The 27647-nt window shown below is 39.2% G+C and overlaps 1 protein-coding gene across 4 annotated transcripts in view; it reads left to right on the forward strand.

Annotated features, from left to right (window-relative positions):
- Window positions 1-3149: 3149 nt before the first annotated feature.
- LOC127794280 (heat shock 70 kDa protein 16) overlaps window positions 3150-27647 on the forward strand; it is a 30186-nt gene continuing 5688 nt past the window's right edge. The window contains exons 1-6 of one of the 4 annotated variants that reach the window (XM_052325260.1): window positions 3150-3354; window positions 3545-4826; window positions 6919-7131; window positions 25972-26067; window positions 26158-26304; window positions 27332-27547. In XM_052325260.1, the coding sequence (XP_052181220.1) occupies window positions 3657-4826; window positions 6919-7131; window positions 25972-26067; window positions 26158-26304; window positions 27332-27547 (1842 nt within the window). In that variant the 5' untranslated portion in view covers window positions 3150-3354; window positions 3545-3656. Of the gene's footprint in view, window positions 3355-3544; window positions 4827-6918; window positions 7132-7174; window positions 23575-25971; window positions 26068-26157; window positions 26305-27331; window positions 27548-27647 lie in introns of those variants that run through there. The other 3 variants (XM_052325261.1, XM_052325262.1, XR_008021594.1) reach the window with 3 other exon arrangements.

Raw genomic sequence — 27647 nt, forward strand, 5'->3', positions numbered from 1 at the left:
GCCATAATTAGTCGAGAAAGTGCCTCAGACGTCTTGATAGTCGTTACCAAAGTTTCGAGTTGTTTCCTAGATTAGTTTTTTTCTCTTAAAGATATGTAGAACACCTTTGACATTCATGGACGCCTCAATCATTCTCTTATTTGTGGACTCCTTAATCCACTTCAAATATATGGATGCTTAAATCCACTTCATGTCTCGCGCTCTAATCCCAACATTATCCGAGGTCCTAGGACCCGCTAGGTAGGACAAATCATCCTCCTCGCTAAGCGCCCCAAAGAAAAATATCCGCTCTGGGGAGCAATCCTACCTAAAATGCTTCTTCCTCAAAAAAGCTGTGAGCTAGAAAAAATCTACGTCTAAAACGATCCATAACATTATCTCACTCTCGCTGAAAGTGACTTTGAGAAATTCTGCACATCTTAATATTTCTCATGCGCATTACATAGCATCCGCCAACTCTGGGCTCGACGTTATCTTCTCTAGCTAGTGGAGTACTTGTGGGTTGTTGTTTTGTGGTTATATGAATGTTGAAGTATGGTTGATGAATATTTAATAGTTTTAATGGATATACGTGGTTATATGAGAGTTTTGTGTTGAAACAACCTGAATATGATTGTTGGATATTTGTTATGTAAATCTTCCATATACACTTGAAAGAGAAATAAGTTATGTGATAGGATGTCAGGTTGTAGTAGCAGAAACTAGGTTCATGATAGACCTGAATTTATTGGAGATTCAAGTTTTTTATATTCATTAGAGATCTAGGTTTTTGATGTAATTTTGGGTATAAATTTCTTGTCCTAATATCAGATACAATTAGATTATGGGAAAAAGGACAATTAGTCTAGTTAGCCCAAGTGGGCGAATTGTGAGGTTTAAATGTGCATAGTTGGGGTAACCTTTAAAGATCATATTGGCAACAGGAGCCCAAAAATACTTGTGAAAAGTCACAAAAAGAGTAAAGAATATTGAGGTAGTAAAAGGACACCCGGATGTGTTTCCAGAGAATCTACTGGGTTTTCCTCTTAATAGGGAGATTGAGTTTGCCATTAATTTATTACCTAAGGCCCAAACCTACCCTATATCTATTCCTCTCTATAGAATAGCTCCAGTCGAGGTACAAGAACTTAAGGTGTAATTGCAAGATTTGTTAGACAAGGAGCATTTGAGGATAACTTAGTCCATGTTAAGGCATCACAAGTTGTATGCTAATTTTAGCAAGTGTGATTTTCTGTTGAGAGAAGTAGCTTTCTTGGGTTACATAGTTTCAGGGCAAGAAATATTTGTGGATTCCTACTTCAACCTTGCTCCGACCTATCAATATCCCTTAGCCTATCTAATTGAGTTGCTTATTCATAGTAAGTTCCGACTTATCTGGGGACAACTCCCTTGCGTTCTACATACTCTTCCATTTGCCTTGCAGTTAAAGGCAAGAGTTGGGGAGCTATTGTTGTGGGGTAGTCCCTGAGATAGTTCCCCTTAAAGAAGTTATTGGGAAGCGTGCCCTTAATCCTCAAGAAGCGTTCTCGTGGTCAGAGGCTTGTTTGCTGGGGTATTGCCCTTCAGAGCCAAGGGAAAAAGCTAAAAATATTAAAAAAAATATCATATATATATATATATATATATAAAGAAGGAAAGAGAAATGGCAAGGTGCAACCTTATGAAAAAAGCACCCATAGCCTTGCTATGAGTCTTTTTGGCCCTTTGGCTGCGTAAGGAAAGTGTCTTTGGGAGCTCCAAAAAACTCTTAAGATCCTAGAAGACCCTGGAGGAGTCCTCAGACCCCGAAAGACTGAGAGTTTTTGGGGAAGACCTAGTAGGAGAATTAGCCTTAGCGGCCTTAACAACGTCTACGTGTTGCTCTAGTGTGCCCATGTAACCTCATGTTGCGTCGCGAGCGTTGAGCCTCAATTTTGTAAGTATTCGTGGATGGCCCTCTCGGGCATCTGTGCACGTATTCAGTTAAGTCTTTGATGACCTCCCAAGTTACTCGAAGGCCCCCAAAGTTCTCACCCCTTGTCGCCTCACAACGACTAGCCCAACTCGTGAAGGCTCTCATTCCTCTTAGGACCATTCCCCATGGGGGTTCTCAAGGGCCTCCAAGCATGTCGAACCTCAGGACCACTAAATGCAGTAGGAAAATTGTGCTCCCTCTATCTACGTGTCATGTGATAACTGCACGTTCCAATCATGTCAATCGGGCAATACAAACTCTATCTCTATATTTGTTTGGACCACATACATCAAGATTTCATCTACATGATACACTCATATGCACGAGCACATTGCATCATACTGTATCTCTATTTTTATCATGACCTGTACTGATTTAGGCATCGGATGGCCCACGGGAAAGAAATTCTCATGGACCCCTTAATTGTCTTCTATTTTGCAAACCCTACTATTCTTATGATACTTTGCCCTTTAGCACCCCTAGTAAACGAGTCGAGCCCCCTACTACTCGTCTTTTTCGGCGGTGCCCGGCCTCTGCCTTCTCACTTTTTTGGCTATTACCAAGATAAGTAAATTTAATTGTTGTAATAATGCAACAACAAGGATAAATCAGGCTATTAACCCTCAAAAAGAAAGAAATACTCATGAAAAATGAATATGACTCGTATAACCAATGTAGGATACTTAAAATAATGAAATGAATATAACATTTTATGTTATTGTAAATTATTTTTAAATCTTAAAGGAAAAGTTTTTTAGACAATAACAAAAATATATTTATTATATGACTCAAAATTATGGGCTTTCAAATGATAATATGCAACAAATATTAAAATCAAACAAATACCTACTAAAGATAACATACAAGAAATTATGATTATGATAGTTAAATGTGAGAAGAAGATCCATAAATACTCTATTTGAAGTGAGTCAATAAAATGAAAGAAATTTATAACAAAATGAGTGAAATATTAAAAAAAAAAAATTAGTGAAAGAACTCTTAAACATAACATAAAAAATAATGATGGTACAATGGATATAATCACAAATAAAAATATATAAAAATTGAGAATTCATGCAAGGGTAAAAGTTATCTTTGTAACACATGTATACATTTCACTTAAAAAAATAAATTCAAAATGGGTTCATATATATTTTGAAGTAGTATTGCAAGTCCAATACAAATCGAAAAATAACATCATGCGAAGCTGTGTATTGTAGCCTCTCTCTCTCTCTCTCTCTCTCTCTCTCTCTCTTTTCGATTGTTGGACGCTAATATATAAATCCTCTGAGGGATAGCCTGCCCGCAGTTCGCAACCTATTCGGAGAGAGAGATTGTCTCTCTTGTCCACCACCTTCTCCCTCCATTTTTAGGGTTTCTTTTTCTCTCTCTGTAACCAGGTAGGCCTCAATCTCTTAACAATCTTTTTTTTTTTTTTTTTCTTTCCTCAATTTCAGGCTAATGTTTTTTTCTGTCGGCTATCGTGATTTCATGCGCTTTTTTTTTTTTCTGAAAGTTTATGGTAATCGTCTTCATTTTGGCCACTTCTGATTGAATTTCCGTTATGTGCTTTTGGTGTTTTTTGACAAGGTCAAAGCCTAGGTTGGTTTTGGCGTCACAATTTTGCTGCCAAGCTGACCGTTGAGTTAGCGTTTCCAAGGTTTTCCGGTTGTCGATTCCGTGCGGGGAATTCTTTGTGAAAATGAGTGTGTTGGGATTTGATATTGGAAATGAGAATTGCGTAATTGCGGTGGTGAAGCAACGGGGGATTGATGTTCTGTTAAATGATGAGTCGAAGCGTGAAACGCCCGCTGTTGTATCATTTGGCGAGAAGCAAAGGTTCTTGGGAGCAGCTGGGGATGCGTCCGCAACCATGAACCCGAAATCGACTATCTCTCAGGTAAAGAGACTTATTGGCCGGAAATTCATGGAGCCCGGTGTTCAAGATGACATTAGGCTGTTCCCCTTCCAGACTTCTGAAGGTCCAGATGGTGGCATTTTGATTCATTTGCAGTATTTAGGTGAAACACATACGTTTACCCCAATTCAGATTTTGGCAATGCTGTTGGCACATTTAAAGCAGATCACCGATAAGAACCTTGAGATTTCTATTTCAGATTGCGTGATCGGGATACCATCTTACTTCACAGATTTGCAAAGGCGAGCATATTTGCACGCTGCAGAGATTGCAGGGCTGAAACCATTAAGATTGATGCATGATTGCACTGCTACTGCACTAGGTTATGGTATTTATAAGACTGATTTTCCTAATGGGGGGCCAATTCATGTTATGTTTGTTGACATTGGTCATTGTGACACACAAGTTGCTGTTGCATCTTTAGAACCTGGACGCATGAAGATACTGTCTCATGCTTTTGATAGTAACTTGGGGGGCAGAGACTTTGATGACGTTTTGTTCAGATATTTTGCAGCAGAGTTCAAGGAACGGTACAAAATTGATGTTTATTCTAATGCCAGGGCTTCTATAAGGCTGAGGGCATCATGTGAGAAATTGAAGAAAGTCCTGAGTGCAAATGCAGAGGCACCACTTAACATTGAGTGCTTGATGGAAGAGAAAGATGTTAGGGGTTTCATTAAGAGGGAGGATTTTGAGAAACTGTCATCACATTTGTTGGAAAGGATAAGCATTCCTTGTTGTAAAGCTTTGGCTGACTCTGGGTTGACTAGAGAGAAGGTTCATACTGTTGAACTTGTTGGTTCTGGGTCTAGGATACCTGCTATTGCACGAATTTTGGCTTCTCTTTTTGGAAGAGAACCCGGCCGGACAATAAATGCAAGTGAATGTGTGGCTCGTGGTTGTGCTCTTCAATGTGCAATGCTTAGCCCAACATTTCGTGTTAGAGAATATGAGGTTTGTGTCTTTTCAAGCTATTCAATTTTCATCACTTTTTGTGGACAATGGCGTGTTGATCTTTGCTGTAATTAGTTTCAATTACTAATGGTGATCTCTGCATCATTATACTTTGGTGCAGTTATTTTATGTTTTTCTGTGTTCTCTAGGGTACCATTTTAGAAATGGTTCTTGGGGATGCAAAATTTCAACCCTAGCCCAATGATCATTGGTATTGCCTGATAGACTTAAATTATTGTTTTGAATTTTTTCCTTGACTGTTTCAGAACTTGATATATATTATTGGACATATAAGACATTAGCACAACTGGTAATCCAACATTAGCACAACTGGTATCAGAGCTTTGGTCCAAGGAGATTTTAAATCCAGGTCTTTTAATATCCTTGTTTCTTCATTATGTCAATCTATGAAGCACATATATAGACAGTTCTGATATGACACAAAATGGACACAGAGACCTTGTGATTCAAAAAACTGCTGAATACAACGCATGAGGAGCACACTTAAATATATTTAACCTATATAGTTTATATTTCTCACATAAATTTGTTATGCAAATATACTAAAAATTCAACATGACAACTTCAAATTAAGAAGTAACAGTTGTTATACTGCAAATGTTGAGCATACCATTCGAATGGCAATTACATGCCATAAATAATGGTATAATTTTAAGCCAATAGAAACAAGGAGGGAACGAGTAAACCAAGAATTAAAAATGAAATTATAATACATCAATTTACCTACCATCATTTAATTCAAGAAGAAGAAGAATGAACAAAATGGGGCAGAGAAGAAAAAGAAGGAAAAGCAAAGAAAGAAAGAAAACTTCAGTAGCAAAAGAGACTTTGTCAGAGAGATGAAGAAGATAAAGGTGAACCCAGTGCATGAGGCTCCCACATTGCGGGCTGTGGGAAAGGTCAGTTTGTACTCAGCTTTAAGCTTGCTTAGAAAACAGGCTGTCTTCTGACTTGAATCTGTGACCTCTAGGTCACAATGGAGCAACCTTACCATTGTGCCAAGGGTCACATTCAAATGAAGAAGAAAAAGGGGGAAAAATGGGCAGGAGAAAAAGTTTCTGTAGAGAAAGGAGGAGAAAAATTGGCTGAGAGGAAAAAGAAGGAAGGAAAAGAGGGAAAAGATGGGGTGAATCAAGTTTGTTATTGTTAGCATCTTCCTCTATAGCTATGTTGGCTGGTATTGTTTGTGGTTCAGAACAAGTAAAATTATTGTGAAAACACCAATTTTTAAATATTCTATTTAAACTTTCATTTTTGAATATTTAACATAATAACTCCTGAAATAAGTTTCACAATGGTGTTTGGTGTTTGTCCAATTTTTTGACACATGCATCCCCACATGGTAAAAATGTGCCCAGAATATATATATATATATATTTATAAAATAATTGGACAACTTGATAGACACATGTCCTCCTTGTGTGCATGCGTGTCTCAATCCACAAAGCTTCTGGTACCTTACATCACCCTTGTCGAAGTTTTGGTGCTTTCTATATATGGATTATTTTACACTCTGCTGCATCTGTCTGCTCACTTTTTATCTTTTAATCAGTTTGCCTCTTCAGTGCATGTGTGAGAGGAGCCACGATAAGTGAACACAGGGTTAGATAACTTGATACAAACTGTTGTATCCATTTCCTAATGACTTATGCTTTTGGACAATTAGTGATATGATATATTGATATCTTCCAAACTATTAATTTCTTTATTGGTTTTATAGCTACCAATGCTGGTCAATTATCATGTCATCCTTAAATGTTACTTTTAATGGTCGGCTTTTATTTTCTGATATGCTTATCCATTATTAAGTGCATTTTTTAGTTCAATGAAAGGGGCAATTATGCTTAGCAGAAGTATATTGTGCAAGAAAGTGAACTAGGGAAGTGTGTCTTTGTTTCTTTCTTTCATGGACATGTCTCAAAATCATTTTCTTTTGCTTTGATTGGCATAGGTTAGTAGGCACCATATTTAATCTGCAAATACCCTTTCATGCAGTTGTGAGATTGTGTCTTCATACTTCTTGCTTTTCATATTTCATCATTTTTAAAATTTGCACATCTTTGTTCTGCAGGTTCAGGATTCCTTTCCTTTCTCAATAGGACTTTCATCACACGAAGGTCCAATCTACACTCTGTCAAATAATGTTCTGTTTCCAAGAGGACATCCATTTCCAAGTGTTAAGATTCTTACATTGCATAGAAGTAACACATTCAATATGGAAGCCTTTTATGCTGATCGGAATGAATTGCCTCCTGGCGTATCCCCTAATATCAGCAATTTTATGGTAACCACTACCATTTGTCTATGCCTCTTCTCTTTCTTCCTTTTTCAATTCTTCTTCTCTTCCCCCCCCCCCCTTTTTTCCTTTTTTTCTGTAGAAGTCTATGTCAGATTTCCAATCTGGCAATGGTTCCTCCCATAATTCAAAAGGAATTGCGCTCGAATGAGAAACCCGAAGGAAGTGAAATTAGAAGGAGAGAGATAGAGATAGAGAGAGAGATTAGTAAGGGAAAAATGTGATTCAATTGTATTTTCAGATACCCACTTTAGCGGTATGAGCTGGCTTATATACCCTCCTCAAGGAGGCGCCAATCATTTGAATTACAAGCTGCTAACTACCAGCTTCTACACACTTCTATATTCCAACTGCCTACCCCCTTTATTACAACATTACCCCTTCGACTAATAGGCGCCCTTGCCCTTGTCCGTGACAATTCCCCTCCCCTTAGGATTCTTCTTGTCCTCAAGAAGAGTTTATAGGAGTCCTACTGCCCTCGGAAATTGCTGGAGTAAGTCTGGTAGATACTCCCAAGTGTTGTTTTCCGGATGGAGGTTGGACCGGTGGACTAGCACTTGAGTGAGGGGAAGGTTCTGTTTGTATATCACTCGTTTATCCACGATAGCGACAGGTTTAGCTACCTGTTGTGATGCTTGAGCAACCAGGGGTAGAGTTGCACTCATTGGGTTGGTACAAAGAGATGGTTTGAGGAGAGAGACATGGAAAACGGGATGAATGGAAGTCTCTGCTGGAAGTTGTAATCGATACACTGTTTTGCCCACCCAAGCTAACACTTCATACGGCCCATAGAATTTAGGACTGAGTTTGGACACTGCCGTTGGTGAGAGAGTCTTCAATTGTGCTTGCCTCAGTTTCAGATAAACCTGGTCCCCAATTGAGAAGTTTCGTTCACTCCGCTTTTTGCCAGCGTATTGCTTCATTCGGTTTTGGGCGCTTGCCCATTCCCTCTTTAGTGTCTGCATCACTTGTTGCCTTTGAGTGAGATAATCATCCACTGTGGCTACCAAGTTGAGGCCTCCACTGATAGGTAGTAGTGGTGGTTTGTAGCCGAATAAGGCCTCAAACGAGGTCATTTTCAAGGATGAGTGGTAGTTGGTGTTGTACCACCATTGTGCCAAAGGCAGCCACTTGTGCCACCTTGTGGACTGCACCAAGCACACACACCGAAGGTAGGTCTCAAGGCATTGATTCACTCGTTCCGTCTATCCATCCGTTTTCGGATGATATGCTGATGACATGGTACCGAGTGATTTCATGAGCTCCCTCCATAGTAAGTTGGTGAAGACTTTGTCTCGATTGGTCACAATGACTTGATCTAGGAACACTCGTGCCACTTCTTGGGCTATGAAGGGATGAGTTAGACTTAAGAAATGGCTGTATTTGGTGAGTCTGTCCACGATTATCAATATGCAGTCTTTGCCCTCTGATTTGGGTAATCCTTCCACGAAGTCCATACTGATGCTGGACCATGCTTGCTCCGGTCGAGGCAATGGTTGCAGTAGCCCTGGAGGGTGAATGTTCTCATGTGTACACCGGCTGCAAATGTCACAGCTCTTTATGTAACTCTGCACTGCCTTATTCAACCCCGGCCAATAGAACAATTGCTGTACTCTGTTATATGTGCTTTGGACCCCAGAATGGCCTCCTACGGGCGAATCATGCAGTGCTGTTAGGATCTTCCTTCGTAGCAGCTCGTCACCTCCAATTACCAGCTTCTCTTTGTACCTTAGTAGCCCATTCCTTAGTGAATAGCCCAGTTTGCTCGTGGGGTCTAGTGTCAGTTGCTCCATTAGATCCTTGGTCTATTCTACTTTCTCGTAACTGGCTACTTCCTCTAGGTGCCATTCTGGTATGACAGAATTCATGGCTGCCGTTGTTCCTTCCTCCATACAGCGGGAAAGGGCATCGGCTGCTTTGTTCTCGTGTCCTTTCCTGTATTGAATGGTGTAATCAAGACTCATGAGCTTAGACATACATTTCCTTTGGAGGTGTGTGTGTAGCTTCAGTTGCAATAGGAATTTCAAGCTTTCATGATCAGTTCGAATAATGATCTTACTCCCTTCCAAATAATGCCTCCACTTTTCTACTGCTATCAAAACCGCCAGTAGTTCTTTCTCGTATACATTCAGGCCGAGGTGCTTTGGTGCTAAAGCCTAGCTGATGAAGGCTATGGGCCTTCCTCCCTGAGCCAACACTGCTCTAACTCCATAGTTGCTGGCATCAGTTTCTAAAACAAACGGTTGATTAAAATCAGGGAGCTTCAATGTATGAACCTTACTCATGGCTTTCTTCAGTTGATCAAAGGTAGCTTCAGCTGTTTCATCCCAACAGAATCCTTCTTTTTTTAAGCAACTCAGTTAATGGCTTGCTGATGATGTTGTAATTTTTAACAAATCGCCTGTAATAACCCGTAAGGCCCAAGAATCCCTGCAAACTCTTCACGTTAGTCGGTCGTGGCCAGGCATTCATTGCTGCAACCTTTTGGGGTTCAGTGCTCACCCCCTTTTTTGATATAACATGGCTTAGATATTCCACCTGGGTTTGTGCAAAGGCACATTTGGACTTCTTGATGAACAACTTATTGAATCTAAGGATTTGCAAGGTCATCCGTAAGTGCTTTATGTGTTTAGGGAAGTTGGGGCTGTAAATTAGGATATCATCAAAGAAAACCAGAATGAATTGGCGAATATAGGGTTCGAATATCTGATTCATGAGGGCTTGGAAAGTTGCTGGTGCGTTAGTTAAACCGAAAGGCATTACTAAGAATTCGTAGTGCCTTTGGTGAGTCCTAAAGGCTGCTTTGTGGATATCTTGGGGGCTCATACAAATTTGTTGATATCCTGAATGGAGGTCGAGTTTGGAGAAAACTTTGGCTCCATGTAACTCATCTAATAGGTCCTCTATGATAGGAATAGGGAACTTATTCTTTATGGTAAGGGAGTTGAGTTGGCGGTAGTCTATGCAAAACCGCCAACTGCCGTCCTTCTTTTAGACTAAGAGAAGAGGAGAGGCATATGGGCTGATGTTGGGTCGAATGACTGATTGCTGAAGCATTTCCTTAATCATGCATTCAATCTCAGCCTTTTGTTTTGGGGGATACCGGTAAGAACGAATGTTAATCGGCTCGGAATTGGGTTTAAGGTTTATGGTGTGGTCTAATGGTCTGGGAGGGGGTAGAGCTTTCGGTTCTTCAAACAAATCCTTAAATTCAGCTAAGAGTTCATCAAGTAAGTCCAGTTGAGTTACCTCCTGAGGGATGGAGCCATTCTTCGTTGCTTCCAGTTTGAGTTTCCCACCATAGTCCGGTTCTTCCTCCTCCTGCTCAATTGCTTGTATCGAGAACAATTGAGCCACCTGGGTCCACTTGCTTTTAAATAGCTTATGTAGTCTTTTGATGCGGTCACCAATCAAGACCCGGCCCAAAGCTGACTCTCGACCACGCCGGAACAATATTTTAATACTTCTTAAGTTTTTAGAATTCTACTTGATTTAGGATTCAATTTCATATTTCTACTTGATTTAGGATTCTACTTCATGTTGGATTAAGATTTATTTCTATTAGGATTCTAGTTGGATTTTGTTTTCCAAATATTAGATGGATTTGGATTAGCCAAATACTATAAATATGCCTAGGATCTAGAGTTTGTAATCAAGTTTTTCTTAATCAAATTTCAGCAACCTATTTAGGTTTTCTTAGCAAAACAGTCTTGTTTTTGCGTCTTCTTGAAAGCCAAGCTTCGGCCATTGAAGTTTGCTCTTTCAAGGGTTTATTTTGGTGTGTTTTCTTCACACTCGCGCTACACGCTGCGTCAGGTGGTATCAGAGCGGTTAATCAACCAATCAGATGGCCAATCTTGAAGGTAACGGTAGCAACCAGCCTCGTGACGGTGATCAGGGGTTGTCCGCAGTTTGGAGAGCAATTGAAGAACAGCGGGAAGTAACTCGTACTATCCAGCAGCGATTGGAGCAACATAGCAACCAATTGGGCACCTTACTACGAGTTGATGATGACAGGAACCTGAATAATGGGGTGAATCAAGCCGGAGCGGGAAGACCACCTATTAATCATGTCCTTGTTAATCCTAGAAGACCAGTGATTGAAGATAGCGATGAAGAGGATGATTTTGGTCGAGCAATAGCTAACCCTGGTGGTAGAGGGGTTAGGAGGAATGCGCATCAGCACAACCACTGGAGCAACGATGAGTATAAACTAAAAGTTGATACTCCCACCTTTAGTGGAGATCTTGATATTGAGGGGTTCCTGGATTGGATCACTGAGGTTGACCGTTTTTTCGAATACATGGAGATCCCAGATGAACGACAAGTAAAGTTAGTGGCTTACAGGTTGAAGGGCGGTGCATCTGTTTGGTGGGAGCGATTAAGAGAAACGAGATTGAGGGAAGGCCGACAGCCAGTTCAGACATGGAGACGAATGAAGCAACTGTTAAGAGGTAGGTTTTTGCCCCCTGACTATGAACAATATATGTTTGAAGCTTATCAAAGATGTGCACAGGGAATGAAGAGTGTGAATGAATATACCTCTGAGTTTTTACGATTAGCGGAGAGAAACCAATTGTCAGAAAGTGACAATCAACAAGCAGCTCGTTACTTGAATGGATTGAAGCCTGCTATTCGTGATAAAATTGGAGTTCAGATGGTTCTAAGTGTGCAAGAAGCAAGGAACTTAGCTTTAAAAGCTGAGTTAATGTTGAGTGAGAGATCTCGTAATGACACCTATCGTCGGTATAATGGGAATGAAAATAAACAACCAGTTTTTGATAAAGGTAAGTCGGTTCAAGGAGCGCAACCCTCCAATCCACCCCATACAGTCAACCCTAATAAGGCTACAACGGGGGGAAACATTCGAGGTACTACTTCTAATCTTCCAAAATCCCCTAATCCTTATGCAAAGCCTATTCTTTTAAAATGTTTCAAGTGCAATGAGGTTGGGCATCGATCTAGTGATTGTCCAAGGAGGAAAACAGTTAACATTGTTGAAAAGGCAGAGGAAGATGTTGCTGAAGAGGAAGTATATTGCGGGCCTGATGGGGAGGATGATGAAGAAGATTATGGACATGGGCAATATACCTGTGTAGTGAGGAAGTTAATGCTATCTCAAAAGAATGAAGATACTACTCAACGGCATAAACTTTTTCGCACGAGGTGTACAGTGAAAGGAAAAATCTTTGAGTTGATTATTGATAGTGGAAGTCAGGAGAACATCATAGGAAGAGACGTGGTGGCAAAGATGCAGTTAACTCCTGAAAAACATCCAAGCCCTTACATGATTGGATGGATCAAAGAAGTTGGTGGCATACATGTGAATGAACGTTGCAGGGTGCCTTTCTCTATCGGTAAGTACTCCGACGAAGTCTATTGTGATATTGTTGATATGGATGCTTGCCATATTTTATTTGGGAGGCCTTGGCAATTTGATGTGGATGCTAAGCACTCGGGTAGGAAGAACACATATCAGCTTGAGACAGAAGGTGTGCGTTATACTTTGTTACCTATAGTGGAAAAGAATCAAACCAAAACTTCTAAAGTGGAGGGGCGAAATTTTCTTACCATTACACATAAACACACAGAGTTTGTGAGGGAGTGTAAGGATACTCGAGAGGTTCACTTATTGGTTATCAAGGGAGAGAGTGTGAGTGAGCTACTGAAGGTAAATCAAATTCCAGTGGAGGTGCAGGGATTGTTGGAGGAATTTCATGATGTGGTTCCTGAGGAGTTGCCTAATGAGCTACCTCCTATGAGAGATATTCAACACCACATTGACTTGGTTCCTGGTGCTAGCTTGCCTAACCTACTACACTACAGGATGAGTCCTAGGGAGAATGAGATTTTGCGTGAGCAGGTAGAGGAATTGTTGAGAAAAGGGCACATTCAGACTAGCATGAGTCCATGTGCAGTGCCAGCATTATTGACACCAAAGAAAGATGGGAGTTGGAGGATGTGTGTTGACAGTAGAGCCATCAACAAAATTACTATTGGGTACAAATTTCCAATTCCTAGGCTCGACGACATGCTTGATCAACTTGATGGGGCTGTGATTTTTTCCAAAATTGACCTTAGAAGTGGTTATCATCAAATTAGAATTCGACCTGGAGATGAGTGGAAGACAGTTTTCAAGACAAGAGATGGGTTGTTTGAGTGGTTAGTCATGCCCTTTGGACTAACCAATGCACCAAGCACTTTCATGAGACTAATGAACCAAGTATTACGCCCTTTCATTGGTAAATTCGTTGTGGTGTATTTTGATGATATTTTGATATACAGTAAGTCTATTAATGAGCATGAGGGGCATATTCGAGAGGTGTTGAGTGTGTTGAGGGAAAACAAACTTTATGCTAATTTGAAGAAGTGTACTTTTATGAGTGAGAGCTTGTTGTTCTTGGGCTTTGTTATAAGTAAAGAGGGCGTAAAGGTAGATGAGGAAAAAGTGCGAGCTATTAGAGGGTGGCCAACTCCTAAAAATGTCAGTGATGTGCGAAGTTTCCATGGGTTAGCAACTTTCTATAGGCGGTTTATCAAACACTTTAGTAGTATTGTGGCTCCAATTACTGAGTGTTTAAAGAAAGGAAAGTTCCATTGGGGTGAAGAACAAGAGCAAAGTTTCACCTTGATAAAAGATAAATTATGTACCGCTCCTGTCTTAGCTTTGCCAAGCTTTGACAAATTGTTTGAGGTTGAGTGTGATGCGAGTGGAGTGGGTATAGGTGCTGTGTTGTCCCAAGAGAAGAGACCAATTGCATTTTTCAGTGAGAAGTTGTGTGAAGCCAGAAGAAAGTGGTTTACTTATGATAAGGAGTTTTATGCAGTAGTGAGGGCTCTTAAGATATGGGAACATTACTTGATTGCCAAAGAATTTGTTCTTTACACGGATCACCAAGCTCTTAAGTACTTGAGTAGCCAAAGGCAATTGAGGAGTGATATGCTAGATGGTCTGCTTTTATTGATAAATTTCCATATAAAATTGTACATAAGTCGGGACAACATAATCGAGTGGCAGACGCTTTGAGTAGGCGTGTGGATTTGATCAAGACCCTTAGTGTTGAGATTGTTGGGTTTGAGTGCTTGAAAGAATTATATGCGACAGACGAGGATTTCAAACATGTGTGGGAACAATGCATGTCTCAGCAACCATCAGGAGATTTTTATGTGCATGATGGGTTTCTCATGAAGGGAAATCAGTTGTGCATCCCTTGCACATCTCTTCGTGAGAAAATTATTCAGGATTTGCATGGTGGTGGCTTAGCAGGGCATCTTGGCAGAGACAAGACTATTGAAGCTGTTATGGGAAGGTATTATTGGCCAAGAGCAAGGAGAGATGTTTCTATTATTGTGGCGAGGTGTTATATATGTCAAACAGTTAAGGGGCACTCTTCTAACGCCGGTCTTTACATGCCATTGCCTGTTCCCAATGCTATTTGGGAAGATTTGTCTATGGACTTCGTGTTGGGTCTACCGCGAACCCAACGAGGTATGGATTCTGTTTTTGTAGTGGTTGACAGGTTTTCCAAGATGGCGCACTTTCTCCCATGCAAGAAGACGGCAGATGCAGTAGCTACAGCCAAACTGTTTTTCAAGGAGATTGTTAGACTACATGGAGTCCCTAAAACTATTACTTCGGATCGTGATACAAGGTTTTTGAGTCACTTCTGGATTACCTTGTGGAGAATGTTCGATTCATCTTTGAATTTCAGTAGCACAGCACATCCCCAGACTGATGGACAAACAGAGGTGGTGAATCGTACCTTAGGAAATCTGATTCGCAGTGTTTGCAAAGACAAGCCAAGACAATGGGACCTAGTCATAGCTCAAGCAGAATTTGCCTACAACAACACCGTACATAGCTCAACAGGAAGATCACCATTCTCTATCGTATACATGAAAGTTCCTAATCATGCATTGGATTTGGTAAAATTGCCAAAGGTACCAGGTTTCAGTGTTGCAGCCAGTGACTTAGCCGAACACGTTCAAGCAGTTCAGGAAGATGTCAGGCAAAAGTTGCACGAAGCGAATAAGAAGTACAAGGCAGCAGCTGACAAGCATAGGAAGCACAAGGTATTTGCGGTTGGAGATGAAGTCATGATATTCTTGAAAAAGGAACGGATTCCTACAGGACAACAGAACAAGCTCAAGCCAAAGAAGTATGGTCCTTACAAGATTACAAAGAAGATCAATGATAATGCTTATGTTGTGGATTTGCCAAATCATATGGGTATTTCCAAAACATTCAATGTTGCTGATCTTTCTTTGTATTTGCCGGACGTTGAGTTGTCATACCCAGATCATAATTCGAGGACGAATTCTTCTCAAGTGGAGGTGAATGATGCGGTCACCAATCAAGACCCGGCCCAAAGCTGACTCTCGACCACGCCGGAACAATATTTTAATACTTCTTAAGTTTTTAGAATTCTACTTGATTTAGGATTCAATTTCATATTTCTACTTGATTTAGGATTCTACTTCATGTTGGATTAAGATTTATTTCTATTAGGATTCTAGTTGGATTTTGTTTTCCAAATATTAGATGGATTTGGATTAGCCAAATACTATAAATATGCCTAGGATCTAGAGTTTGTAATCAAGTTTTTCTTAATCAAATTTCAGCAACCTATTTAGGTTTTCTTAGCAAAACAGTCTTGTTTTTGCGTCTTCTTGAAAGCCAAGCTTCGGCCATTGAAGTTTGCTCTTTCAAGGGTTTATTTTGGTGTGTTTTCTTCACACTCGCGCTACACGCTGCGTCATCTTTTTCCTGAAATAAGTTTGCAAGTACCAGCCTCTGCACCGCTAGTGATAGTCATTCGTCTTCCCCCTTTGTTGAAAGTGACTTCCATTTTCTTAAAATCAAAGCAAATGGGGCTTACTTCTCTCATCCAATCCACGCCTAAGACCATATCGCAACCTCCTAACCAGAGAAGTCTTAGGTTAGCTTCGAAGTTTTCCCCCTGCATCTGCTAACAAAATCCCATGCATGCAGACTTACAAATCACCTTTTGTCCATTAGCCACCGTAATAAACAGTGGAAGTGTCCTGGTGAGTCGACAATGGAGCCTCTTAGCTACTCTTTCATCCAGGAAGCTATGTGTGCTTCCGCTGTCAATGAGTATAGACAGGTCATCCTCCTGTGCCTTACCATCTACTTTTATGATTTTACTTGTGGATACTCCCCTTAGCGCATGGAGAGAAATCTCCATTTTCTCTTCATCTCTTTCGTTCTCTTGGGTCTCTACTTCTTCAACCTCTTCTTCGCCATCCTCTGTTCTTTCTAGTAGCAGTAATTGGCGTTTGCATTGATGGCCTGGAGTGTACTTGTCTCCACACCTGAAACAAAGTCTTGCTAACCTCTTATGTTCTCTCAAACTGTTCCCAAACGATGGAGATGGAGCTGGCAAAGCTAACGCCTTACCGTTGATCCCCCTGTTCCTCTTTCCTTATTCCACCCCCTGTTACTCTGTTGAATAGGCACCTGCCATCCTCTACTCACCCCATTCTACTTCTTCGATAATGCCTCTATCGCTAGTTCTTGCAGCTTAGCGCACTCCGTAGCCTACTGTACTGTTTTCGGTTGAAACATTTTCACTATGGGGCGGATTTCCTCGCTCAAGCCGCTGATGAAACTTGACACGAAGTAACCCTCTGTAAGTGTGGGATTGGAGATCAACATGAGGCCTTTAATTCCTCAAACTTTTGTTGGTAGACCTGCACAGATCCTCCTTGTTTCAGTTTATTAAATTCTTCTACTACGTCCAACATTCCTTTCTCCCCAAATCTTCCACACATTCCTTCCACAAATCTTCCCAAGAGCACTCGTCTTTCACTCCCATCCACCCCTGGTACCATGCATCCCCCACATCGTTAAGGTAGGCCACAACAATTGTTACCTTGTGTTGTTCGGCCACGTTATAGAGACGAAACACTCTCTCACAACGCCTCACCCACCATTGCGGATTCTGGCCATCAAATAAAGGAATCTCCATACGCAACATCAACGTCTCGCTCTAGTTCGATCCTTGTGCTACGCCTGATCTCCTGACGCTCGCGTTTTCTTCCATCATTGGTTGCTATGTTTCTAGTTTCGCAGATCCCTCCGATCTGCTATTACCCCCTAGATCATTTAGGAACGGTTCCGAATGCTCCCTCAAAGGGAACTCCAGAGAGATTTGTACCTGAGTTTGGCGTGAAGCATCAGCATAAACTGATGCATGTGATCCCGGAGAGTTTGGTTCTGTTCTCTCATCTGCTTCTCTAACCGAGCAGTCTGTGATCGACTCTCCTCCCGCCACAAGTTCACTGCTCCATCGATCCTTCTTTCCACCGAATTTTCAAACGTCTCCATCTAGTTCTGCATCTCTGATACCGACGCCGTCACTTGCTGGAGTTGCGCTTCCATATGCTTCATCCGAGTTCCGTCTGCCATGGCCCTCCTGATCGTCCATGAACGTGCTCTGATACCAGATTGTCAGATCTCCAATATGGCAATGGTTCCTCCTACAATTCAGAAGGAATTGCGCGTGAATGAGAAACCCGAAGGAAGTGAAATTAGAAGGAGAGAGATAGAGATAGAGAGAGAGATTAGTGAGGGAAAAATGTGATTCAATTGTATTTTCAGATACCCGCTTTAGTGGTATGAGCTGCCTTATATACCCTCCTCAAGAAGGTGCCAATCATTTGAATTACAAGCAGCTAACTACTAGCTAACTACTAGCTTCTACACACTTCTATACTCCAACCGCCTACCCCCTTTATTACAACATTACCCCTTCGACTAATAGGCGCCCTTGCCCTTGTCCGTGACAGTCTATTACTTTTTAAATGGCCAGGTTTGCAATATTGCAGTTCTATGAAAGTAACATTATTTCATCCATCATAATATAATTAGGGCACTAACGCATTAAATACATAATTTCAGTAATGAATAAATTATATGACATATATACAAGTTCACGAGTCAAGAAAGATCATAATCCAATATATAAGAAAAATTTAGAAACATTAATTATAATCTTAATTTCACAAAAAAAAGGCCAAAAAGAAAAGAAAAAGAGTCTAGCATATTTAACTTCAACTCAATCATTACCATTCAGCAGGCCACGTGGCAAACAAGTACTTTGATATCTGTTGCAAGTTATCACAACTGTAAATGCCACATGGCCTATCTGCCACCTATTTTGGCACAGTATTTTGTGCTGTTCAACAAGGTTTTATGTTAATTCTTCAATTGCATGCCCAACATGGATATCACAACCATATGATGTAACTATGCTTCATATGATAAAGGCAGTGCTTCCTCCTGGAAAATAGTTTTCTCTTTCATTTCTTTGTTTTCTTATGGTTATTTTGTTGGAATAGAAGTGCTATGGCACACACCAAGAGGGGGGTGAATTGGTATATAAAAATTATTTTTTCTTAAAAATTCTTTTGATAAAAAGGAGATGTCGTCTATGAAGACCACAGTTTCGTTAAACCTCAAGACCTTGAAATGGCACGATGAGGTTTCAACCGTATAAAGACAATCTCGTCTTGACAATGGAGAACATAAGATTGAAAAATATGAAATATGAAAGGTTAAATATTTAAATCAAGTGAGGAATATAGAGATGTTTGGAAAGATAAAGATCAAGCACAAGAGAACACAAAGATTTATAGTGGTTCGGGTTAACCCAAGTCTAATCCACTATCTTAGCTCCTCACTGAGGATTTTTCAAACAATCCACTAAAACCTCCTACTTAACCAAGTAAGCCCTCTACTCCAAGACTAGAAAATTACAAATCTCTTGCTTATACAAGCAAACCTTCTAGCACCTAGCTAGGTATTTCAACCCCTTATTTCAAAGAGTAAGTCCTCTAGCACAACAAACTAGGAAAATAGGAACGATACAAATGAAAGAGAGAAGTCAAGAGTTAACACTCTTAGTTACTGCAGAAAATTAATCCTAGAGAGAATAAAATCGTATATTATTTCCCTTGGATATGATATCAATATATACACAAGACATCTACATGATGTAGGAGTCTAATCTAATATACTTTACAAGATATTTATGTTATCTAAAATACTAAAAATCTATTTCTAAAATTTAGGAGAATAATTAGAATTAGATAATCTTATTTTTATAAATCTTATCTCCTATAATTTAGGAGTCTTCACGGCAGTCCTCTTTTTGAATTCTTCTTTATCTTCTACACTCCCCCTTAAGCTGAGTTGAATATATTATTTAGGCCAAACTTGGTACCTAGCTCATCAAACACAATTCTTAGTAGTGGCTTAGTTAGAATATCTGCAATTTGGCTATTTGTGGAAGTATAGTTTAGTTGAAAAACTCCTTCTTCTAACTTCTCTTTAATGAAGTGCTTGTCAATTTTGACATATTTTGTTCGGTCATGGTGGATTGGGTTTTTGGCAATACTAATAGCCGATTGGTTGTCACATAATACTTGTATTGGTTGTGCCATAGATACCTGTAACTCTTGTAGCAATCGTTTTAGCCACATATCCTCACAGAACCCATGGGCCATGGCCCTAAATTCAGCCTCTGCGCTGCTCCTAGATACCACAGATTGCTTCTTACTTTGCCAAGTAACTAAATTTCTCCAAACAAATGAGCAATATTCGGAGGTTGATCTTCTATCACAAATTAATCCTGCCCAATCAACATCACTATAAATCTTCACCCCTTGATTAACAGTTTTCCTGAACATTAGCTCTTTGCCTGGTGTCATCTTAAGATATCTCAGAATCCGATATACAGCTTCCAAATGTCCTTCTCTAGGATCATTCATGAATTGGCTTACCACACTCACGGGAAAGCCTATATCTGGTCTTGTATGAGACAAGTATATAAGCTTTCCTACTAATCTTTGATATCTTCCTTTGTACATTGGAGCACTTTCTTTGCCCTTATCCAGCTTTAAAGTGGTTTCTATAGGTGTATCAGCTGGTTTGCATCCCAACATTCCTGTTTCAGTAAGGAGATCTAGGATATACTTTCGTTGAGAAACTGATATTCCTTCTTTGGACCTTACAACTTCCATACCTAAGAAATGCCTTAGGCTTCCAAGATCTTTGATTTCAAATTCTTTTGCCAACACTTCCTTAAGCTTCCTGATTTCAGAAATATTGTCTCCTGTAACAATTATATCATCAACATATACAATAAGTATGGATATTTTACCTCCCAAGGAGTTTTTGATGAATAAGGTGTGGTCTGCCTGGCATTGAACATATTCATATTTCTTGATTGCCTTTGTAAATTTCTCGAACCAGACTCTAGGAGACTGTTTGAGCTCATACAGTGATTTCTTTAGTTTGCATACCTTGTTCCTTGTGAGATTAGTTTCAAATCCATGAGGGATTTCCATATATACCTCTTTTTCGAGGTCTCCATTTAAAAAAACATTCTTCACATCCAATTGGTAGAGTGGCCAATCTAGGTTTATAGCTAGGGATAGTAAGACTCTAATTGTATTCAATTTTGCTACTGGAGCAAAAGTCTCTTGGTAATCTATACCATAAGATTGAGTGAACCCTTTTGCCACTAGACGAGCTTTATACCTGTCAATTTCTCCATTTTCTCGGTATTTAATTGTAAATACCCACTTGCAGCCTACAAGATGTTTTCTGAGAGGTAATTCAGTAATTACCCAAGTCCCATTTCTCTTCAAAGCCTTCATTTCCTCAAGAACTGCCTCCTTCCACTTAAGATGTTGAAAAGTCTCCTGAACTGTTCTAGAAACCTGCACCTTATTGATATTTGATATAAAAACACTGAAATTAGGTGAGAGACCTTTGTAGGAAATGTAGTTGTGAATGGGGTGTTGAGTGCATGATCCTACTCCCTTTCTCAATGCTATAGGCCAATGTAAATCCTCATCCAAGGCTGAATTTTCTGAAATTTCAGAATTTTGTCCAGCAGGCATAGTCTTCCCCTTTTCCAACAATTCCAGATTCGGATCAAAATTTTTGTCAGTCTCAGAACATGTTGGTTCCCCACATTCTTTCTGTTTAGACATTTTTCTAGAATAAACTTGAAGTTCATGAGGAGAGGAAGACGGATTTATAGAGTTTACAGGTGGCAGTGGCTGATTTTCAGGCTATTGTTGTTGGTTAGATAGAGAAATTCCAAGTTCTGGTTGTTGGTGGTTAGGCTGAGGATCCCAAAAAGAATCCCAAAACTAATATTCTTGAGGATTTGAAGTATTCTCCCCCTGAATATCGGTTTTGGGATAATAAGGTTGTGTTTCAAAAAAGGTTATATCCATGGATGTGAAAAATCGCTTAAGGCTGGGAGAATAACATTTGTAACCTCGTTGGTGTGGCGAATAGCCAAGGAATATACACTTGATGGATTTTGGGTCAAGTTTACTCCGAAATTGAGAGTGAATGTGAACAAATGAGGTGCAGTCAAAAATCTTGAGAGGAAGGTGAGAAAGCACCTGGGTGTGAGGAAAAGAGGCAAGAAGAAGCTGACTAGGAGTTTGAAATTTGAGGATGCGTGAGGGCATTCTATTGATAAGGTAGGTAGTCGTAAAAATAGCTTCACCCCAAAAATGTTTAGGAGCATGAGAAGAAAATAATAAGGATCGGGCCACTTCCAATAGGTGTCTATTTTTGCGTTCTGCAATCCCGTTTTGTTGAGGTGTATCAACACAAGAACTTTGATGAATGATGCCTTGTTGGGATAGATAAGTGCCTAGAATTGAATTGAAATATTCTTTAGCATTATCTATTCTAAGAACTTGAATGTTAGCATTGAATTGTCTTTTCACCATGGTATGGAAGGTTTGAAAAATGTGGCCAGCTTCAGATTTCTCTTACATGAGGAAAACCCAAGTAAGACGGGTATGGTCATCAATGAAAAAATAAACCAACAAGCCCCGATAACATTTTTTACTTTAGAAGGCCCCCACACATCACTATGAATCAAAGAAAACGGATAGGATGGAGTATCCTTGAGACTAGGATAATGAGTCCGAACATGCTTGGAATATTGACAAATTTCACATTGAAACATGTGTAAATCTGAATTCTTGAACAAAGAAGGAAACAATTTCTGAAGATAAGCAAAGTTTGGATGTCCTAATCTATAGTGCCACAACATAATTGCACTATTATTGGAATGAAAACTAGAGAAACAAAGAGGTGAAGTGGAATGACAATAGCTGGATTTTACTTCAGTTTTTCTGGAGTCAGTCCCTTGAAAATGTAGAGGCCCGCACATGCCTCAGCACTGCCAATCATCTTTCCCGAAATCCGATCCTGAAATTCACATATATCTCTTGAGAATTTTGCAACACACTTCATATCAATAGTGAGCTTACTAACAGATAGAAGGTTGCAGTCCAGATTAGGCACAAATAGGACATCTTTTAGTGTCAAACCAGTGGACAGAATAGCTGATCCAATTCCTGCTACTTTTGCTAATGATCCATCAGCAATCCTTACCTTCCACTCTTTGTCACATGGCTGAATATTTGTTAACAATCCACCATTACTAGTCATGTGATCGGAAGCTCCTGAGTCAACAATCCATAGGATAGATAGCTTACTATTAGCAATAAAAGCATGTAGAGGATTACCTTTGTGAGCTATAGAACCTGCTGCCACTGTAGAACCCTGCAACTGGGTTTTCCCAAAATTATGCTACAGCCACTCCATCTGCTCTTTGCTAAATAAGCTTGAGTTTGAGGAAAAAGTTGTCTCTTCGGTTGCTGTAAAATTATCCTTACTCTTCCTTTCATGTGCTGGTTTCCAATCCAGGGGCTTGCCATGGATATCCCAGCATGTATCCTTTGTGTGAACAAGTTTGTGGCAATGATCACACCAAGGACGACCCTTCTTCTGCTTGGGATTTGATAGGTTGCCTCCTCGGGTAAATAGGACAAGAATGTTCTAGGCCTGAATTTGAGGGCTTCAACATTAGTTTCAGCCTACTTTCTTCTCTACGAACCTCAGCAAACGCCTCCCTGAGGCTTGGTAGAGGTTTTGTGCCTAGAATCCTACCTCACACCATCTAGTTTTTTATTTAAACCAATCAAGAATTTATACAGCTGCTAAATCTCCACTATTTCTTTGTATTTGGCTAAATCTTCAGTGCCCTTCCATTGGATAGTATCACACTTATCCAATTGAAGCCAAAACTTATTCAAAGAATTGAAATATTGAGTGACTTGGGACTCACCTTGCCTTAAATCATTGAGAACACTTTCTATCTCAAACAACTTGGAAGTATTCTCAACATGGGAGTAAGCTTCCTTAACAGCCTCCCAAATTTCTTGGGCTGTATTGTATAACAAGAAATTCTCACCTATCTCATTGTTCATTGAGTTAATCAGCCAAGACATCACCATGTTGTTTTCGGCCTTCCAAATCCGGTATTGTGCTTCATCCTCCTTCGGTTTGCTGACTGCTCTAGTGAGGTAATCATCCTTCCCTTTTCTGCATATGAACATCATAACGGATTGTGACCACTGAATGAAATTTTGGCCATTCAATTTATGACCGGTGATTGTGAATGGACTGTTATTGTCCATGTTCACAGAATTGGTGGTTTGGAAAGGGACAATCTCAGAGGGTTGGCTGCTCACTCTGGCCATGACACAAGTTGATCAAGTTCGGCAGCTATGATAGGGAACATATCGGACAGAAATGCCTTAGTGAATTGGCGGAAATTGGCTAGGATTAACAGGGAAAAAGGAGAAGAGAATTCTGCTCTGATACCATGCAAAAAATTAATCCTAGAGAGAATAAAATCGTATATTATTTCCCTTGGATATGATATTAATATATACACAAGACATCTACATGATGTAGGAGTCTGATCTAATCTACTTTACAAGATATTTATGTTATCTAAAATACAAAAAATCTATCTCTAAAATTTAGGAGAATAATTAGAACTAGATAATCTTATCTTTATAGATCTTATCTCCTATAATTTAGGAGTCTTCAAAGTAGTCCTCTTTTTGAATTCTTCTTTATCTTCTACAATTACAAGTTCTCTCACAATGAAAACAAGGGTTAAGAATAAATTTACAATGATAGAGCAAAACCTTGGAGAGAAAAATACAACAATGAAAGAACAATCTCTTTTAAGCTCGAATAAAATGATTTGTAATCTTTAGATCAACTCGTTCTCATCCATTAACCTCTTCTTCATCATCCTTGATGTGTATTTATAGGCATCCTAAAAGATCTAAGAGAAAACTAGCCGTTTGTGACCGTTGGGATTTGAAAAACTAGCTGTTGTGATTTCTGCGAAAGAGACTTAGTCGACAGATAAAAATGGTTAGTCGACAGAATCAGGCAAAATAACAATCTTGGTCGACAGACAAAATAAGTTGGTCGACCAAGTCATAAAAACAACGGAACACTTAGTCGACCAAAACATAAATGAGTATGGCACTTAGTCGACCAAGTCTATCATTCTGTCGGCAGACTTAAGGAGTTAGTCGACCAAGTTAGCACACAAGCACTGTTAGTCGACAAAGGTTATACCTTAGTTGACAAAGGTTATACCTTAGTCGACCAAGATATAAACAAGCATATTGTTGGTCGACAAAGCCTATAACTTAGTCAATCAAGTCAAGGTTTAAAAGATAAATGAGCATACTGTTAGTCGACCAACTTGCATAATAATCTTGAAACCTTGTCGACTTGCTTTGCTTTAGGATTGAAACAATTTGAGATATTAAAAACAACTTAAACCAATTTAATTTGAGTCTTTGACTCAAATAAACCCTTTGGATTTAAAATAGCCCAACTTCATTTCTTTTTGAGATACTTCATGAAATTGATTTTTGAACGCATAGAATACATTTAATACATGAATTCCATTATTTGTCATTATCAATTTTGTTTTTTATCATCAAAACCAAACACAATATAAACACAAGAGTAAAACATCATATTTGACTGCCCGTAAAAACAAAAGGAAAAATAAGAGGATTCTGATGATTCTTTGACTAGAAAACTGTGTTTTTCTTGGATATATAATATGTAGGTATGTACCTTGAAGTATTATTTAAGTCATGAGTTCTTTTAGGTTTGATTATGTAGTTAAAGTACCTTTTCATGTTCTTAGCAAAAAAAAAAAAAGTGCCTTTTAATGTAGTGGATTATCAATTGAGTATAAGTTATTGAAATATGGAATTATAAGTTACAATTTTCCATTACTTATTTCAGCAGGTAATAAAGGACAAAAATGAGAAACTTATCTTGATGTAAACATGAATTGATATCCATGAAGCACTCGTGAGTGCAATAAAGAAATTACCAATGGTATGATATCTTGCTTTAATCATTACCTAACGGAAAGCAATTACCAAATCTTGTGGAGCTAGTAAGAAATGGCTTTTCTTGATCGTTTTTGGAAATTTATCATCCTGTCTGCATGTTTTCTAACTATTAGCAATTAGGATATTGTCTCGTGGTTACACTGGCTTTAACTTGAATATTAAAGAATGCCTATTCTTCAAAGTCTTCAAAATATTTGTGGCTAACAATTTTTAAAGATTTAGAGTTCTCTGCTGTTGTTACTTTTTTTAGATATGCGTCAGTTTTGTAGAGATTTTGTGCTGTCCTCCTTTCATGTTATTTTATGTTGATCTCCTAATACTCCAGATGGCTTTGTTTCAGTGTTTCTATGCAAGTGTTTTTCTTTCTCTGTATTTGTAACTATTCATATTCCACTCTGCTAGCGGTCATCATTTTCGACATGTTTGTTTGTGGAATATCTGCCATTTGTCTGTCTCTTTTAATTCATTTAATTCTTTTTTCTATTAATGCTAAGTTGATATTAATTTTCTTTTCTCTAGATTGGCCCATTCCAAATCTCTCATCCTGATAAAGTGAAAATTAAAGTTAGAGTTCAACTAAACCTCCATGGAATTGTTGCCATTGATTCAGCTTCAGTAAGTCTGTTGTTCTAACATTTTGTTTTATGAACATATTGGCTTAAGCCCTTTTGTGGGGGTTGATGCTAATTTTCTGATAAATCTCAGCTAATAGAAGATCATTGGGATGATTCAAGGAATAGTGCTTCGGTAACTTCAGAGAAGATGGAGACTGACAATCATGGGTCTTATGTCACAGCAAGTAGTGCCGAAGATACTCGTTTTGCACATTCCAACACTGTGCCCACATCTGCTGTAAGTTCAGTTGGAATTTGCAGTCCAATTATATGACTCTCTGGATTCTAGTTTTCATCTGTAACTTGTCTTTTCATTTCTGTCTCATGCTGTCACCCTGTCAAACTCCACCATTCTCCTTCCATTTTTCTTTCTTTACTCAAGTGAAATTTTAAATGTTTTTTCCTTTTTGGTGTTGATAATCTATACTACATAGGTGTGGAGACATTGCACGTGCTTGGCTGGTTTGCCTACGTGGCCAGGATGAAACGTGTTGTTACATCTCTCCTGTTCAGATTTTCTTACTAATGTGCTCTAGTTAAGACCATAACAGCTACACTGTGTAGTTAAACAATAGTATTTTTTAAGCTCCTTGATCTGCTTGAAATAAAGCTATGTTGTAGGATGTTGATTTCATGCTCTGAACTAGATATTTTGGTTGAGAATATTTTAATCATTGTACTGGAAGTATGCTCTTGAAGACTCCAAGTTAAACTCTTATTCAATTCTTTTGACGGAATCCCTATCCTGAGTTAGGTGGTTCCTCAGCATTTCATTCCAGGTAGTTAGCTTTAATTTTGGAGAAGTGGTGAAAAGGAAGAGTAGCCAAACCATAATCATTGTTATCATTATCTCTCAATGCATCCTGACTTGTTTGATGCGTATCCAGGAAGTTAGAAGTGATTTTGTCTGATGTGTTCAGTGAGAATGTGTTCCCCTTTAGAGCTCTAAGCTATATGGTGAACTTGCCTTAAGCTTTTAGTTAAAATCTATGATGCCTGCAATTCTGTTGATGTGCTTCTAAATGCTGGTAATTGTTATAATTTTCCTTATTTATTATTTCCACCTAGGTAGAGTGTCCATCTTCAATGGAGTACTTGGCATTTTTTTTTTAACCTGGAGTTAATTATTTAAGGTAATTATTTTATTGGCCTATTGGTGTTGATTTTGGACAAAATTTAAGCCAAACTCAAGCTATATATAGTTATGTAGTAGTAATGTAAGTAATGATTTTGATATGCATAACATTGCCAGTGAGACATTCCAGTTTCAATTGCAGGTTGCTGATGAACTGGAAAAGGGCAAGACCAAGAGGAGATTGGATTTACCAGTTAGCGAAAATGTATATGGTGGCATGACAAAGGATGAGCTTTTGCAAGCTCAACAGAGAGAATTTCAGTTGGCCCAGCAAGACTTGAAGATTGAGCAAACAAAAGATAAGAAAAACACACTGGAATCCTACGTCTATGAGACACGCAATAAGGTACCAATTCTCTCTGTGCTCAGCAGTCAGCTCCTGGCTTATAAATCTGTTGAGAGTAAGAATAATAATAATATAAAGATAAAGTTAACATCTAACAGCT

Source organism: Diospyros lotus, chromosome 2 (assembly GCF_014633365.1).
Source record: "Diospyros lotus cultivar Yz01 chromosome 2, ASM1463336v1, whole genome shotgun sequence".
Taxonomy (NCBI): domain Eukaryota; kingdom Viridiplantae; phylum Streptophyta; class Magnoliopsida; order Ericales; family Ebenaceae; genus Diospyros; species Diospyros lotus.